This window comes from Bemisia tabaci, chromosome 10 (genome assembly GCF_918797505.1).
Source record: "Bemisia tabaci chromosome 10, PGI_BMITA_v3".
Lineage (NCBI taxonomy): Eukaryota > Metazoa > Arthropoda > Insecta > Hemiptera > Aleyrodidae > Bemisia > Bemisia tabaci.
In genome coordinates, this window is record NC_092802.1 from 34670302 (window position 1) to 34683972 (window position 13671).

A 13671-nucleotide genomic window follows, 5' to 3' on the forward strand; every position below is an offset into this window, starting at 1 on the left:
AATAAATTGAACTAAACTTTAAATGAAAAAAAAAAAAAAAACAAAGAATGGAATAAAAAAAGTAAACGGTGGTTTTTTGGCTAATTTAAATCAGGCACAGTTATTTGCCGGAATAAATCAATAGTTCAACCTTAAAAAAGAAAATTATTGAGAGATTTAGGCGACCAACCTCAGCGTTGCCTTCAACAGTATTGATAAAGTGGTGCTCTTGAACACAAAAGTTTCAATATTTCGCATATTTTGCTCGAAAAAACCTTATTTTTATTCTTTTAAAATGTTGTTTGAAGGAAATTTCCTTCACTAGATTTATGGATGATACAATTTGTCCTTTCCTGCACAGAATAACATACTTTGAATGCACTTTTTCAGTATTTCAAGGCATTTTTTTCTTTTTAGTCTTTCAGTTTTTGAAAGGAGAACTGTTGCATGCGTAATTTTAGCCAAAAATTTCAAATGATTTTTCTTTACGCTTGTAAGAAAAGAATTTCTATATGAATTTCTCCCATGAAAAACCAAATTTTTGAAGAAATACTATGAGAGCTTAAATGAGATAAATTTCTTCGAAAACGACGCTTTTCCTGAAATGGATGGAGAAAGCAATATTAAAGTTCTTACTTTTTTCAGCACACATGAGCCCGTCACTCATTAATGTAAGTTGATCTGGACATGCACAAGATATTTTTGATGACTGAGCATTGATCTGAGGGGCAGGAAGGCATAAATGTGAGCAGTGACCATTTACTGGGGCACAATGATTGACTCCATCAGGTTGTCTGTACGGATGATAAACATGGACCACCATTGGCTTGTGGAGCTGGAATCACAAAAATCCAAAGTTATTTCGATAAGTATAAAACGAACTCCCTAGAGCAAATCTAATTGAAACAAGAGTATACATAGAATATTTACAGAGTACCTACTAATATCAAGCCACAAATGTATAACCAGCAGATGTCGAGTTTTTATGTTTTTAGAAAATTGCATTCCAAGTTTTCATAGATGTGCATTTCAATATCAGTAAGGCAAATAGGGCTTGGTCAAGAAATTTATTATATAGCAAAACTTCCTTTAAAAAATGAGCGTTAGAACTTTAAATTTGAAGCAGATGTCAATTGAGGCTCTTGCAGTGATTTTAAAAAAAGACCACATCCACTGTTTTTACAGAGAACTATATTAAAGCATACAATAAACTACTATGCTAAGGTAAAAGAGATAAAACAATTGAATTGAATCAAAATATGATTACTGTTGAGTTTGAATTTCGTTTTGAATTATACCTCCCAAAAATTTCCTGCAAAAATTATGTCAAGGTTTTGCCCTGTAAAACTACAGTAAATACGAATACATTGTAATTGATTCATATGTTCCCTGGTTTCAAAGCTTTGAAACTGAAAAAAAAAATGCCCTTCATATGATCACAGTTCCTAAGACATATTCACCATGTGTTCTGCAGCAACAGATGTAATGTTACTTCCAGTAAATTTGTTGGCCTTGTAAATAGCAGCCTTGTCCCAGTCGGTCCAGAACAGCCAATCTTCGAAAGTCGTTATTGCGAATGGATGTTTGAGCACATCTGGCGAGTAGAGAATAAGACGACGTCCAGATCCATTGTAGTTACAAGAGGAGATGGTGTTCAACTTGGCGTCAACCCAGTATATCTTTTTGTCTAGTAAGTCAAGAGTTAATCCATTTGCCCACTGGACCTCATACACGATGACTTGTCGTTGGGAACCATCCATTCCTCCCCGTTCAATTTTCGGCTTATTGCCCCAGTCGGTCCAAAACATCCAACTGAAAAAAACAGAAAATTACATAGTATATTGAGTGAAAAATTTTGGCGCCAAGTCTAATTTTGAATTCGTATGACATGAAAACTTGTAATGTTCAAATACTCTACTTATTAAGAGTAGAATTTTGATTTGAGATTGAATATTATGATGGTTAAACATTTAAAACATTAAAAAAAATCTCTCACAGGACAACAAAAGAACCTCGTAACAGGTCATCAGAAAAGTTATGACTTCGAAATCTCCTCCTGAGCAAGGCATTTTATGATTTAAATGAATTCCTGAATTCAGCTGTTGAGTAACATTCTACTAACCACCACCTAACAGTTGTAACAGTTGTAATTTATATTCTTAATTATTGTATACTCTAATTCCTAGTGTTTTTTGACCTGTGCCATAGCTCTAATAATAGGGCTCTCATGTACGTAATTCATAATAAATAAATAAATAAATGAATTAAAGCACCCATATTAAAAATTGTATAATAATTATAAAATAAATGATTCTGGAGGTGTCAATAAGTTTTGCATTTAAAACTTGATTCCCCCATTGATCCAACTGCAGAAATGGCCTTGAGAGTTTGTCCTTTTATAAAAGAAAAGTGCCCCCTTTAACACAATCGCAGCTTTTTTCACATCCGAAAGAAGTAATATACTTATGTGTTTGCAATGTTAGGCTATACATTTACTTTATTTACCTATTTATTCTACTGAAAGGGATAGGACAAAAGCCTTTTCAAATTATTCTCTAATTTTCTGAGCTCTAAAGGACATTATTACTTCATAGACAAAAAATTTCTCTCACTTGTTTTATGATTTGAAGTGAGAAGATAGGATTTTCAGTTCTGGTCATGAAGTGAAAATTAATATTTAAACAAAAGTTCAGTCTCTATAAGGCAAGAGGGAAAAAAATTGAGGGGCTTGGAGGACAAGGCACATAAGTGCCATTTTCGAAAAAATTGAAATCTCAATTATTTTCAGTAAAACTAGTCTTCATGCATATTCTGTGAAAAATTCGCTCCCAAATTCCAATTTTTAAGCATCAAAAAGTCAGTTTGAACTTTCTTTCTGCCATAAGGATCCATGCAGTTTCGAAACTTCAATTTCTCGAAACAGCAAAAACCGCGCTTATACACCTTGTCCTCTAAGCCCCTTAATTCATATTTTTTTATTGTTCAATAAGGAGCGGATTCCATCTGCAAGGATAAAAAAGCTAAGTATGAGTAGAATATCTGTTAAAATAAAATTCAAGTTGAATTTTCTTTAAAGTTTTTACAGAAGTATTATGCATTACCCATCAATGGGATTCAAAGCGATAGCTCTTGGCTCTCCAAGGTCATGTTTGAAAAGAGTCTTCCTCATATTTCCTTCAAAATTAGACAACTCAATTGTGTTCCTCTGACTGTCCGTCCAATAAATGTGGTTGTAGATCCAGTCAACAGCGAGTCCATCAGATGTTGTCCTTTCATCTTGAATGACAATGCTTTTCTCTGAGCCTTCGTCGATAGGTGCTCTGCAAAAAAATCAATGATAAGGTATTAAAATTGTTAAAATTTATCAGGGTGTCTACTAAAATTTTATTTTGGATTTTCCGAATATTTTCCTTGATGTATTAAATGAGTGGTTTGGAGGACAATGCGCATCAGTGCAGTTTTCGAAAAAATTGAAATATTCATGAACTCAACTAAAACTAGTTTGAAAGTATATTCTGAGAAAAATCCAACTGTAAAGCATCAAAAAGTGAGTTCAAACTTCCTTGCTGCCATAAGGCTGCATGAAATTTTGAAACTCTGGCACGCATTTCTTGAAATTGCAAAAACTGCCCTTTTGCGCCTTGTCCTCCAAGCCCCTCAAATGTATTTTCCAGATTTTTTGCATGAATAAATTGACACTCATTTGGTTTTACAAACCAACATACTAAGTGAATTGAATGAAATGTTTCACTTTTACACATGCTGAACTGCATATTGATTTTAGTTAAAAATGTTTGACATGCTTTGAATTTCCTGATCCATGACTAAATTTCCTAATATTTTCTTGATTTTCCCTGATGACACCAAAATAGATACCTGACATTTCCGGTTTTCACTGATGGTAGACACCCTGTTTATTATTCCCCCCTAAACATAAAGTAGAAACTTAAATTTTGCACTACAAGAAACAATTTCCCAGCTGGCAACTGCCAAAAATAACGGCAGAAAAACTTTACAAAAGTGTTGCTGCAACATTAATTTTGGCAGTAATGTTGTGACCACGTTTTTGCGACTACTTTTTGCCTGGCAAGTTTGTAGGTCTCTCATGAGGTTTGGATGGCTAGCAGAATTTGCTTTTCTTTAATTCTCTTCACATACAATTTTCCTCGCACACTAATACTCCACCCATAGTTCCACTTCTATCCAAACAAACAGCACGTAATCTCAAAGACTTTGCATCAAATAAAGAGGCAACAAATTTATGATCCTTACTTGTAAATGGTATTGGTTGACTGGTCACTCCAAAATATCATCCCAGTTCGAAAGACGTAGTCCAAAGCGGTGGCTAACTTTGTATTATTGACTATGACGGTCATTTCATGGTGATCCATTGATATTTTACGGATATCATGTCTCCTCGCAAACAAGAGTGATGCGTGTCCTTCAGCAGCTTTACACCGTGTGTGATCGTGAGGGTCTCGCAAGTAACCAGGGTGACACTCGCATTTGTATGTGCCTTTTTCATTGATACAAATTTGCGAACAGGAGCCGGGAATCTCACATTCATTAATATCTGGAAAAAGCAAATTATAGGAATAGAACGAAACGAAACTGTAGAAACATGAGGAAACACGAAACGATTGACACTAAAAGTAATGAGTGACTGCAACAGATTTTGATCCCCAATATTTAATTTTACACAAAAAATCTGTTGGAAAATTAGTAGATATGTAAACAAATTACAGAAAAGTTACAAAAAATAGAGGGAAAGATATTTTTTTACATAATAATGCATACAAGTTGTTATAGAAAGATCACAAATCTTTAAAGAGAATCTATTGCTTATGATAAAAAATTCGTTCTCTCTTGCACAAAATAACGTATCTTATCTGTATTGTTAAGGTATTTCCACGAACATTTAATTTTGTCATGGGAGAACCATCGCACAAATTCGTGTGAAAATTTTACAGTCTATTCTTGAAAAAGTAAAAAAAATCAGTGAAACTTTTTGGAAAATTCAGGAAAAGTTTCTTTTCTGAAAACTTGAGTGTCAGTAAAAAATACTAAAAAAGCACAATTGAAATACATCCATCCTTCAAGCGGAAAACAAACAATTAACACAAATATTTCTTTATTTCCGACTTCCTGTCGATGATCTATTTGATATGAAATGAGAAAATTGACGTTTAACATCAACTTGCATCTTTTGCATAAGTTAAGTCACAGAAATTACTTCAGAATTCAAAAACAAGGTTCGTCTTGCATTGAATTTTTGTTATGAAGGTTTTTTATCTCTTCAATAAAAAACGACGGTATCATTCCATTATTTTTAAGAAGTGGACAGAAGAGGCTTTGTTGCCTTTTTAACTCATCAGCTACACTTTCCTGATATCAAAAAAAAGATCGCACTATTAACCCCTTATTTTGAATACCTACTTCTGATAGCTTTTCTTTTTCGCATCCAATATTTGAGAAAAAATATTATTTGTGATCTTCAGGTTTGCATAAAATTACATCAACAGATAACATGGGATTGACCTCATACTCTTACTTCGTATCTCTCAGAAAAATTGAAGCAAAAGTGAAACCAAACCATGAATACTCACCAACACAAGTCACATTATCAAGTAGTTTGTAACCAACACGACAGCTGCAATGATAGCCGATGGCTGTGTCGACACAAGTTTGAGAACAACCTCCGTTGTTGACCAGACATTCATTGATTCCACATTTAGATTTGTCCTCATCCTCCCATCCTGGGCAATCAGGCTGTTTGTCACAGACTTTCGACCATGGAATGCATATGTTGCCTCCACAGTCAAATTCTTCACCCTCCTTACATGCAGGTTTCCTCGTACCTGAAAGGAAAAATTAAATTTTCATAAGACGGTTCTGTAGAAATTGACTGGTATCGATGACTTACATTAATTGACAAAGAGAGCTCAACTAAAGCACAGAAAGCACCAAAACAGCACAGTGCAGTAAAAATATTGAAATAAAATTGCGATTTCGGGCAGTAAAATTGAAATTTTCTTACCATGGTATTGCAATATTTATGCATCATTGGGTTAATAAATACCGATTTTAAACTATCAGCAAGATAAGTTCCTTTCTCAGAAGGATAGGCGATCTTTTATGCGATTGAAATATTGCAGTTTATCTTTTTATTGGAATAAATTTCAATTAGAGATGCCCCTTCAATTAGTAGATAGGCAACATACACAACACTCCGATGCATCAGCAATGATTTTACAGTGTAATTCTGAATCATTGCAATCTATGCTGCCGTGCTAAGGAAGAACGTCGTATGAACATTCGAGAGTTGCCAAATTTCCTTCAATAAAACGTTTATTTTTAAGGAAAGTTATAAACGTTTTTCTTTGAAATTTTCGGAGGCTTTAGGTGAGATTACGAACAAAATGATCTAAAAAATTTGAAGAAAAATATTCAAAAGTTAACCAGGAAATGTGTGTTTTATCAAAGGAAATTTGGCAACGCCTGAAGGTTAATACGGCATTTTCCTTAGCATGGCAGTGTGGTACTTTGGTAGGTATAGTGAGTTGCTTTTTGGATGTATCAAGAGTGAAATTAAGTTCAAAGAACGAGAATTTGGAAAAGGACGGATCCCAGGGTGTCTAGTAATTAAAGGAAAAAAAGGTAAAAAATTTGATGGTTCCCATGACAAAAACGGCAAAAAACTGGGAAAAAATTGTAAAATTCCCTGACAGACGGAAAAAATAATTTCCTGACATTTCCCTGACAAAAAGGAAAAATATTCCTAATTTTTCGACACGGTTGAAGCGAAAGATGCACGTAAGAATTTTTTCATGGTTCACGAATATAACATAATAAATAGAGAAAAACATATGGTGCCTGAACTTATGCTAGATATGTTTGTCTCATTTTCAAAATTTAAAAGAAATCAGTAGAAATTTGACCACGTTAAACAGAAATGAACCAAGCCACATCAGTTATTGCCAAATTTAATTGAGCGATTTAATTTTTTACATGAAAATGGTTGAGCGGTTTTTCGTACAAATTTCAGTGAATTTTCTCCACGGTACGGGGCAAATTCCTAAAAATTTTCAAAGGAATCCGCACGAACGCTCTCTCATAAAAAATTTGATTGCCCAGTTAAATTTGGCAATGACTGATGTGGCTTGGTTCCTTTCTGTTAAACAAGGTTCAATTCTGGTAGAAATGTTGGTAGAAATTTCGGTGAGAGTAAAATTCGTGAAACATTTTCCGAAAAATTCGGGTTTTTTCCATTTCCTTGACGTTTTCCTGACACGGAAATCACTTGCAGAATCAAAATCACTGAAAAGCCGAATTTTTGCGGATTTCCTGACGTTTTCCATATGATTTCCCTGACACACCCAAAAAAAATTCCCTGACATTTCCCGGTATCTCGATCGCTAGACACCCTGCGGGCCAATTATTGAACTTGATAGACAAAGCTATGGACAAAGAAGACAAAAGGGATTTGGAGGGTTCCTATTGGAGGAAGCGGGTGGTTATAATGGACAAAGGAGGAAAGGGATAGACTAACTAACGGCAACCCACGAAAGACCCTTTAGCTAGTCCATCATTTACACCCTTAGTCTATAGGAGCCACCCATTTCAACCAATAGGATCGCTCCATACTCCCTATGTCTCCTTCGACTATAGATTGGACGTATTCTGTCAAATGGAACTAAGCGCCAATTTGAGTTCCTTTGAGGAATTTAGAATGTCGATGCCTTCTGTCAACGGAACTAGCACCATGGAAAAGCATTGCGAGTATTGGACAAAATGAGCCCGACGCCCGGTTTCGCCGCCAATCCAAGCCCCCTCTACCTTCCTCCTCCTATGGCGCTTAGTTCCGTTTGACAGAAATACGTCCAATCTATAGTCGAAGGAGACATAGGGAGTATGGAGCGATCCTATTGGTTGAAATGAGTGGTTCCTATAGACTCAGGGTGTAAATGATGGACTAACTAAAGGGTCGCTCTCCTGGGTTTCCATTAGTTAGTCTATTCCTTTCCTCCTTTGTCCATTATAACCACCCGCTTTCTCCAATAGGAACCCTTCAAATCCCTTCTGTCTTCTTTGTCTATAAATTTCAGTAATCGGCCCGCAAGGTAGCAATCGGGATACCAGGAAATATCAGGATTTTTTTTTGGTGTCGGGAAATCAGGGAAAACGTCAGGGAATCCGCAAAAATTCGGCGATTTACGTCCGATTAGTTCATCGATTACAATAATCGGGCCTGCTGGATCCAATATTTCCCGGTTCGTACCGCAGTTGAGTTCGTCGCTGCCGTCGTCGCACTCGAACTTGCCGGAGCACTGGAAGTGTCCGGCGATGCACTGCTTGTTGTGGCACTGGAACTGGTCGGGGCGGCAGGTGGAGTTGCGGCAGAGGGTCGGGCTCTCGTCCGAGCCGTCGCCGCAGTCGGCGTCCCCGTCGCACACCCACGACTGCTTGATGCACAACAGACCGTCCTCGCAGTTGAACTCGTGGGAAGGGCACACGCGCGCCTTCCACCGCTTCCCGCCGCAATCCTGAAACACATCCAAAACAAACGTTAGTCCAGCGAGAAGTTATCAGAGAATCTCGAAGGAAAATAAACGGAGTATTTAAAGCGCCATCGTGAAGAGCATAGTTACGAACGGGAGTGAGGTCTGGCAATTAAAGAAAAGATCCGAGGATATCTTACGGGCAACCGAAATGGACTTTTGGCGAAGGTCTGCAGGGATCTCGCGGAGAGAGCGCGTTCGTAATGAACGAGTGCGTGAAATAATGGGAGTCGAGGAAGATATTGTGCACGATATCAAAACCAAGCAGCTGGTTTGGTATGGACATGTGCGGAGAATGGCAGATAGTAGGTTGCCCAGAAAGGTATTTGATTGGGTTCCTCCCGGAAGAAGGCGGCGTGGACGTCCAGTAAAAGGTTGGCGAGAGGGAGTGGAGGGGGAGATCAGACGGTGTAATCTGCCCGATGATTTGTGGGAGGATCGATTCCGATGGCGATTTGGAGTCGCAGAGCGCTCTAGTGCGCTGAGGTAGCGGCTTGATATGTATGTATGTATGTATGTAGTCGAGCGAGCTTACAATGGAGGATATGGATTCGGTCGACATGAATCGATCGAAAAATAAAGACGTGAATCGATCGACACCGAGCATTTCCCTCGAGGCGTTGGGCTTCTTGGGAACCTGGTGGGCAGCTCCCGGGGGGTTGGGGTTCTTGGAAGCCAGCTGGGGCAGCCCTCGGGGGGTTGGGCACCTTGGATGCCACGGGGAGCAGCCTCCTGGGGGTTGGGCACCTTGGATGCCACGGGGAGCAGCCCCGGGGGGTTGGGCACCTTGGGTGCCAGGTGGGACAGCCCCCGCGGGGGCGCGGGGTTGGGATTCTTGGATGTCAGGTGGGGCAGCCCCTGGGGTTGGGCTTCTTGGATGCCAAGGAGGGCAGCCCCCGGGGGGTTGGGCTTCTTGGATGCCAGGTAGGGCAACCCCTGGGGGTTGGGCTTCTTGGATGCCAGGTGGGGCAGCCTCCGGGGGTCTAGGCACCTTGGATGTCAAGGGGGGCAGCACCTGGTGGTTAGGCTTCTTGGATGTCAGGTGTGGCAGCCCTTGAGGGGTTGGGATTCTTTAATGGCAGGTGGGGCAGCCCCTGAGGGGTTGGGCTTCTTGGATGTCAGGTGGGGTAGCCCCCGGGGGGCTGGGCTGCTTGTATGTCAGGTGGGGCAGCCCCGGAGGTTTTGTTCCCTTAAAAACACGTGTGAAATTGCTGAAATTCGTACCCTGTTACCTAAGTCAATGATTTGCCTTCAATTAGCCGGGTATGTAAAATGTCTGTCGTGACGCACGAATAGTGGTATCAGAATTTTGCATTAAGATTACACAGTGGGTTGAAGGCGCTATTCTGTATCGTAGCGGAGTGGCTCTGTATAACGATGTTGACCAGAAATGTTCGAATTTTGGAGTCATCAATCGAGCCGTAATTTTGAAAAAAGCCCCAAGAGCATTATTGCACGTTCCAAGATTTTTTTCTTTTCGTTTTATTTCAAAAAAGAGAGTCCAAACGCTCGGTTCAGATTGTGGTTTTTAAGTCTTCGGACCTTTCTTTGGTCATCGAATTCTTATGCAAGACTGAGAGAGTAGCCGTTTACAAGATCGTACCTTACTCAAAAGCTGCTGTGAATTCAATAAATTTTGCACGGAAAAAATGAGCTTTCCAAGGTCCAAATAAGCTCCCTTCTGGACGGCTCGACTGACTGTCTACTAAAACAGGCTGGCCAAAAATCAGAACTTTTAGGTACAGTACTTTTTTAGTACATTCCCTAGAAATTTAGCACTTCCTCAGCGGGAAAATTCAGTACTTTTTCAGTACCTCCAATGGACGAAATTCGAAAAATTTAAAAAAATTGAATTTGTCGCTCAAATTACGACAAAAATGGAAAAAAATCCGGACTTTCTATCCGGAGTTTCCGCACTTTTTCAGTACTTCTGGACCGCCCTTAAAAAAACAGTACTATTTTCGGACTTTCCGCAAATTCTGGACTTGTAGACCCAGACACCCTGGACTGACCTTTTCATCGGAGCCGTCGCTGCAATCGCTATCGTCGTCGCACCTCCACTTGGCGGAGATGCAGTAGCCGTCGGAGCAGCGGAACTCGGTGACGGGGTCGCAGGTGTTGACCGGGCAGTTGGCCTCGTCCGATTTGTCCCCGCAGTCGTCGTCGTGGTCGCAGACCCACTGCTTGTGGATGCACCGCCCGTTTCCGCACGTGAACTGGTCCGAGCGACAAGTCTCGTCTGAAACAACACAAATCCAAACAAAATCAATCAATGGGTATTTACGGTGACCCTACAGCAGTGGGCTTGTGAACCCCACACACAAAGTTACCTAAGGGATAAAAGCGCAAAATTTTTGAGAAGTTCTCATTTACAAAATAAATTGCGACCTCGATGTTGGATTAAGAACAACTTATAAAGAAAAATTTATAAGAATTATAAAACAGAAAACACAAAAGCTTGAATAAAACAGACAAAACATTCAAAAAGAAACAAGATTAGCTGAATCAAAAATATATAGAACCCTCAATTTCCCCCCCCCCCCTTTGTGTTGTGTGGCTTTGTGTTTTGTGGGCTGTGTGGGGTTGTTGAAATTGATAGACAAAGTGATCGACAAAGAGGGCATAGGGAGTAGGCTGCCGTGCTAAGGAAAAACGGCGTATGAACCTTCGAGCGCTGACAAATTTCATTTGATAAAACACGAATTTCCTGGTAAATTTATGAATATTTTCCTTCCGATTTTTCATTTAATTTTGTACGCAATTTCACCTAAAGTTCCTGAAAATGTCATGGAAAAATATATCAATAATAAAGAAATATAAACAAAAATAAACAATTTATCGAAGGAAATGCGGCAACTCCTGAATGTATATACGGCGTTTTTCCGTGTTCCCAAGTGATACATTTCAATGAAAAAAGCATTCCTTTTTTTGTCAAATTGCTATTAATCATCCAAAGGACTCTTAAAAATCGTTTGAATGATTGAAACTCGACCGATTTTCTTTCAATTATATAAAAAGGGTATTTTTTATTTTCATGTTAGGCAAGACAGCCATAAGTGCTATCTTCTGTATAATTACGTGATTGCGTTTTTGACACACAACAAACACATTTTCAGGCTAGAAATTGGCAGAGAAAGGCGGCATTTCACTTGAAAGCACTGTTTTCATTGGCTCTCTGGAGGAATAATGCTCCTTGAGGTTGTTTTGTCTGCAACTACGTCATTTTTGCGCAGTAAAGGATTTTTCATGTGTAATAAAACGAATTTTGCTGTTTTAGCTATTTCAGTGATTTCCTCCGAAAGAGATTGGACGAATTTTGAGGCGGAAATTCTCCAAATTTCAGTATCGATCGACTTTGATTCATTTGAATTACCATAAGTCACAGCATGCGCAAATTTGAAATGGAGAGACCACAATCCATGTGCTCGACAGGATTATTCTTGTATTGCTCTGATAAGAAGAGACAAAAAAAAGTGTGGAATTGTACCGAAATAAACTAATTATGATTTGAGGAGGTAAATAATTATGTATTGGATTTGATAAGGTGTCTGTAGACAAGTGCAATCGTTCAGGTCAAAAGGGCTCGTCGAGACAAACCAGACGCCTAGTGAGCTACTCAAAAGTGCCAACTAATCAATATCACCTTTGCAAGGATGGACGTTTGGCAAAATAAGTGTCTAATAGACAATATTACAACATTTAGATCAATAATACACAAAAATAGCCTGGATAATTCAACAAAAAACACAAGAAAATGGGTAACGAAGACAGAAGGGAACACAAAAGGAGGGCGAAGAAATGGGTAAAACAGACAAAAAGCATGGGACCAGGAAACAAAAAGTATATAAAATTATAAAAATCACCCCTCAGACCCCTCGGACCCTTAGACCACCATTCATGATCAACATTTAAAATAAATTATTTTATTGTATACCTTCGTTTAAATTCAGAATTCACCGATGTCACGAGACAAAAATTAAACTGATTATAAGATATGTTTTATTAATTAAACATTTAGATGAAAAATGAAAATTTAAATTCACACGTTTTTATTCAAGAGACTTTGAGGGAAAATATATGAAAAATACCCCCGCAGCTTTTGCATCGAGTGAAAAACGCAGAAAAGAGGCTTTAACTGCTTGAGATTTAAAGGTGCAATAAATTTCGCGCATTTAGACATCCATCATAACACCGAATGGCCCAACCCGCAAAAACCCCTTTATCGCGGATGATACAGCACGTGAAGCAATTCCCTCTTTTGGCGGCATCCGCGGTAAAAACCACTTACACACCGTTGCCAAAGCGTACGGTTGAAAAAATTCATGTCAAGCGTTAAAAACTGGATTTACATGATGAGTCGATGGATCTATTACGAAGTTGAGTTGGAGCAAGAGGAAAATATTGTTCTCATGAAAATGGTTGAAAAGTCACAATGAGAAGGTTCTGGTAGTGAGAAGGTCTAATATTCGTTCCTGATTCCATACTTTGCGTGAAAAATTGGGGAATTTTTGAGACATCCGCTTCAAATAGTATGCAACGGCAAAGACACAATTTTGTCACCGTTAAAGTAGTCACTCTTCAGGCTGGTTATTGAAATTCCATTCAGGGGTGCACAATTTCTACGATTCATCAATCCTAGTATTGCAGGCCCGAGGTTTAGACTGGTTGGAAATTGAGTATACCGTGGTAGGTCCGGTACCGAGGTATTACGAATTTCCAGCGATTGCACCGCCGCAGTGAACGCGTAATGCGTGAAGTATTCGTGCAGCCTTGTAGGAGCTGATATGCGTTACGCGCAATGCGTGAAGTATTCCTACAGTCTCGTAGGCGCTAATATACCTTTAGCGCCGACTGCACTGTGTTTCGCGAGATTAGTATAACTCGCTGCGTCAGCGATTTTTAACTTGTTACTATCATTAAGTTTTTCACTCTCTAAATAGATGATTATTATTTAAAATAATATAAAAAAATTACATAAAATCTGAGTAATTCTCTTCTGTTAATTCACAAGCAGTTTACACAATGTCCGTACCTCTTTAGCGAAACTGCATTAATTAATCAGCTGTTGCAGGCTGATTTTTGAAATTGATAGACAAAAAAAATAACAAGAGGAGACAAAGGGGAAACCAAGCTA

At 38.8% G+C, this 13671-nt stretch overlaps 1 protein-coding gene across 1 annotated transcript in view; it reads right to left on the reverse strand.

Moving 5' to 3' along the window:
* The window catches only part of LpR1 (Lipophorin receptor 1), a gene marked incomplete in the record, with an annotated part of 731049 nt that overhangs the window by 9363 nt on the left and 708015 nt on the right, over positions 1-13671 (reverse strand). Inside the window, 7 exon segments of the mRNA XM_072305525.1 lie at positions 616-814; positions 1440-1791; positions 3081-3299; positions 4252-4552; positions 5586-5837; positions 8258-8522; positions 10550-10776. Of these exon segments, the coding sequence (XP_072161626.1) occupies positions 616-814; positions 1440-1791; positions 3081-3299; positions 4252-4552; positions 5586-5837; positions 8258-8522; positions 10550-10776 (1815 nt within the window).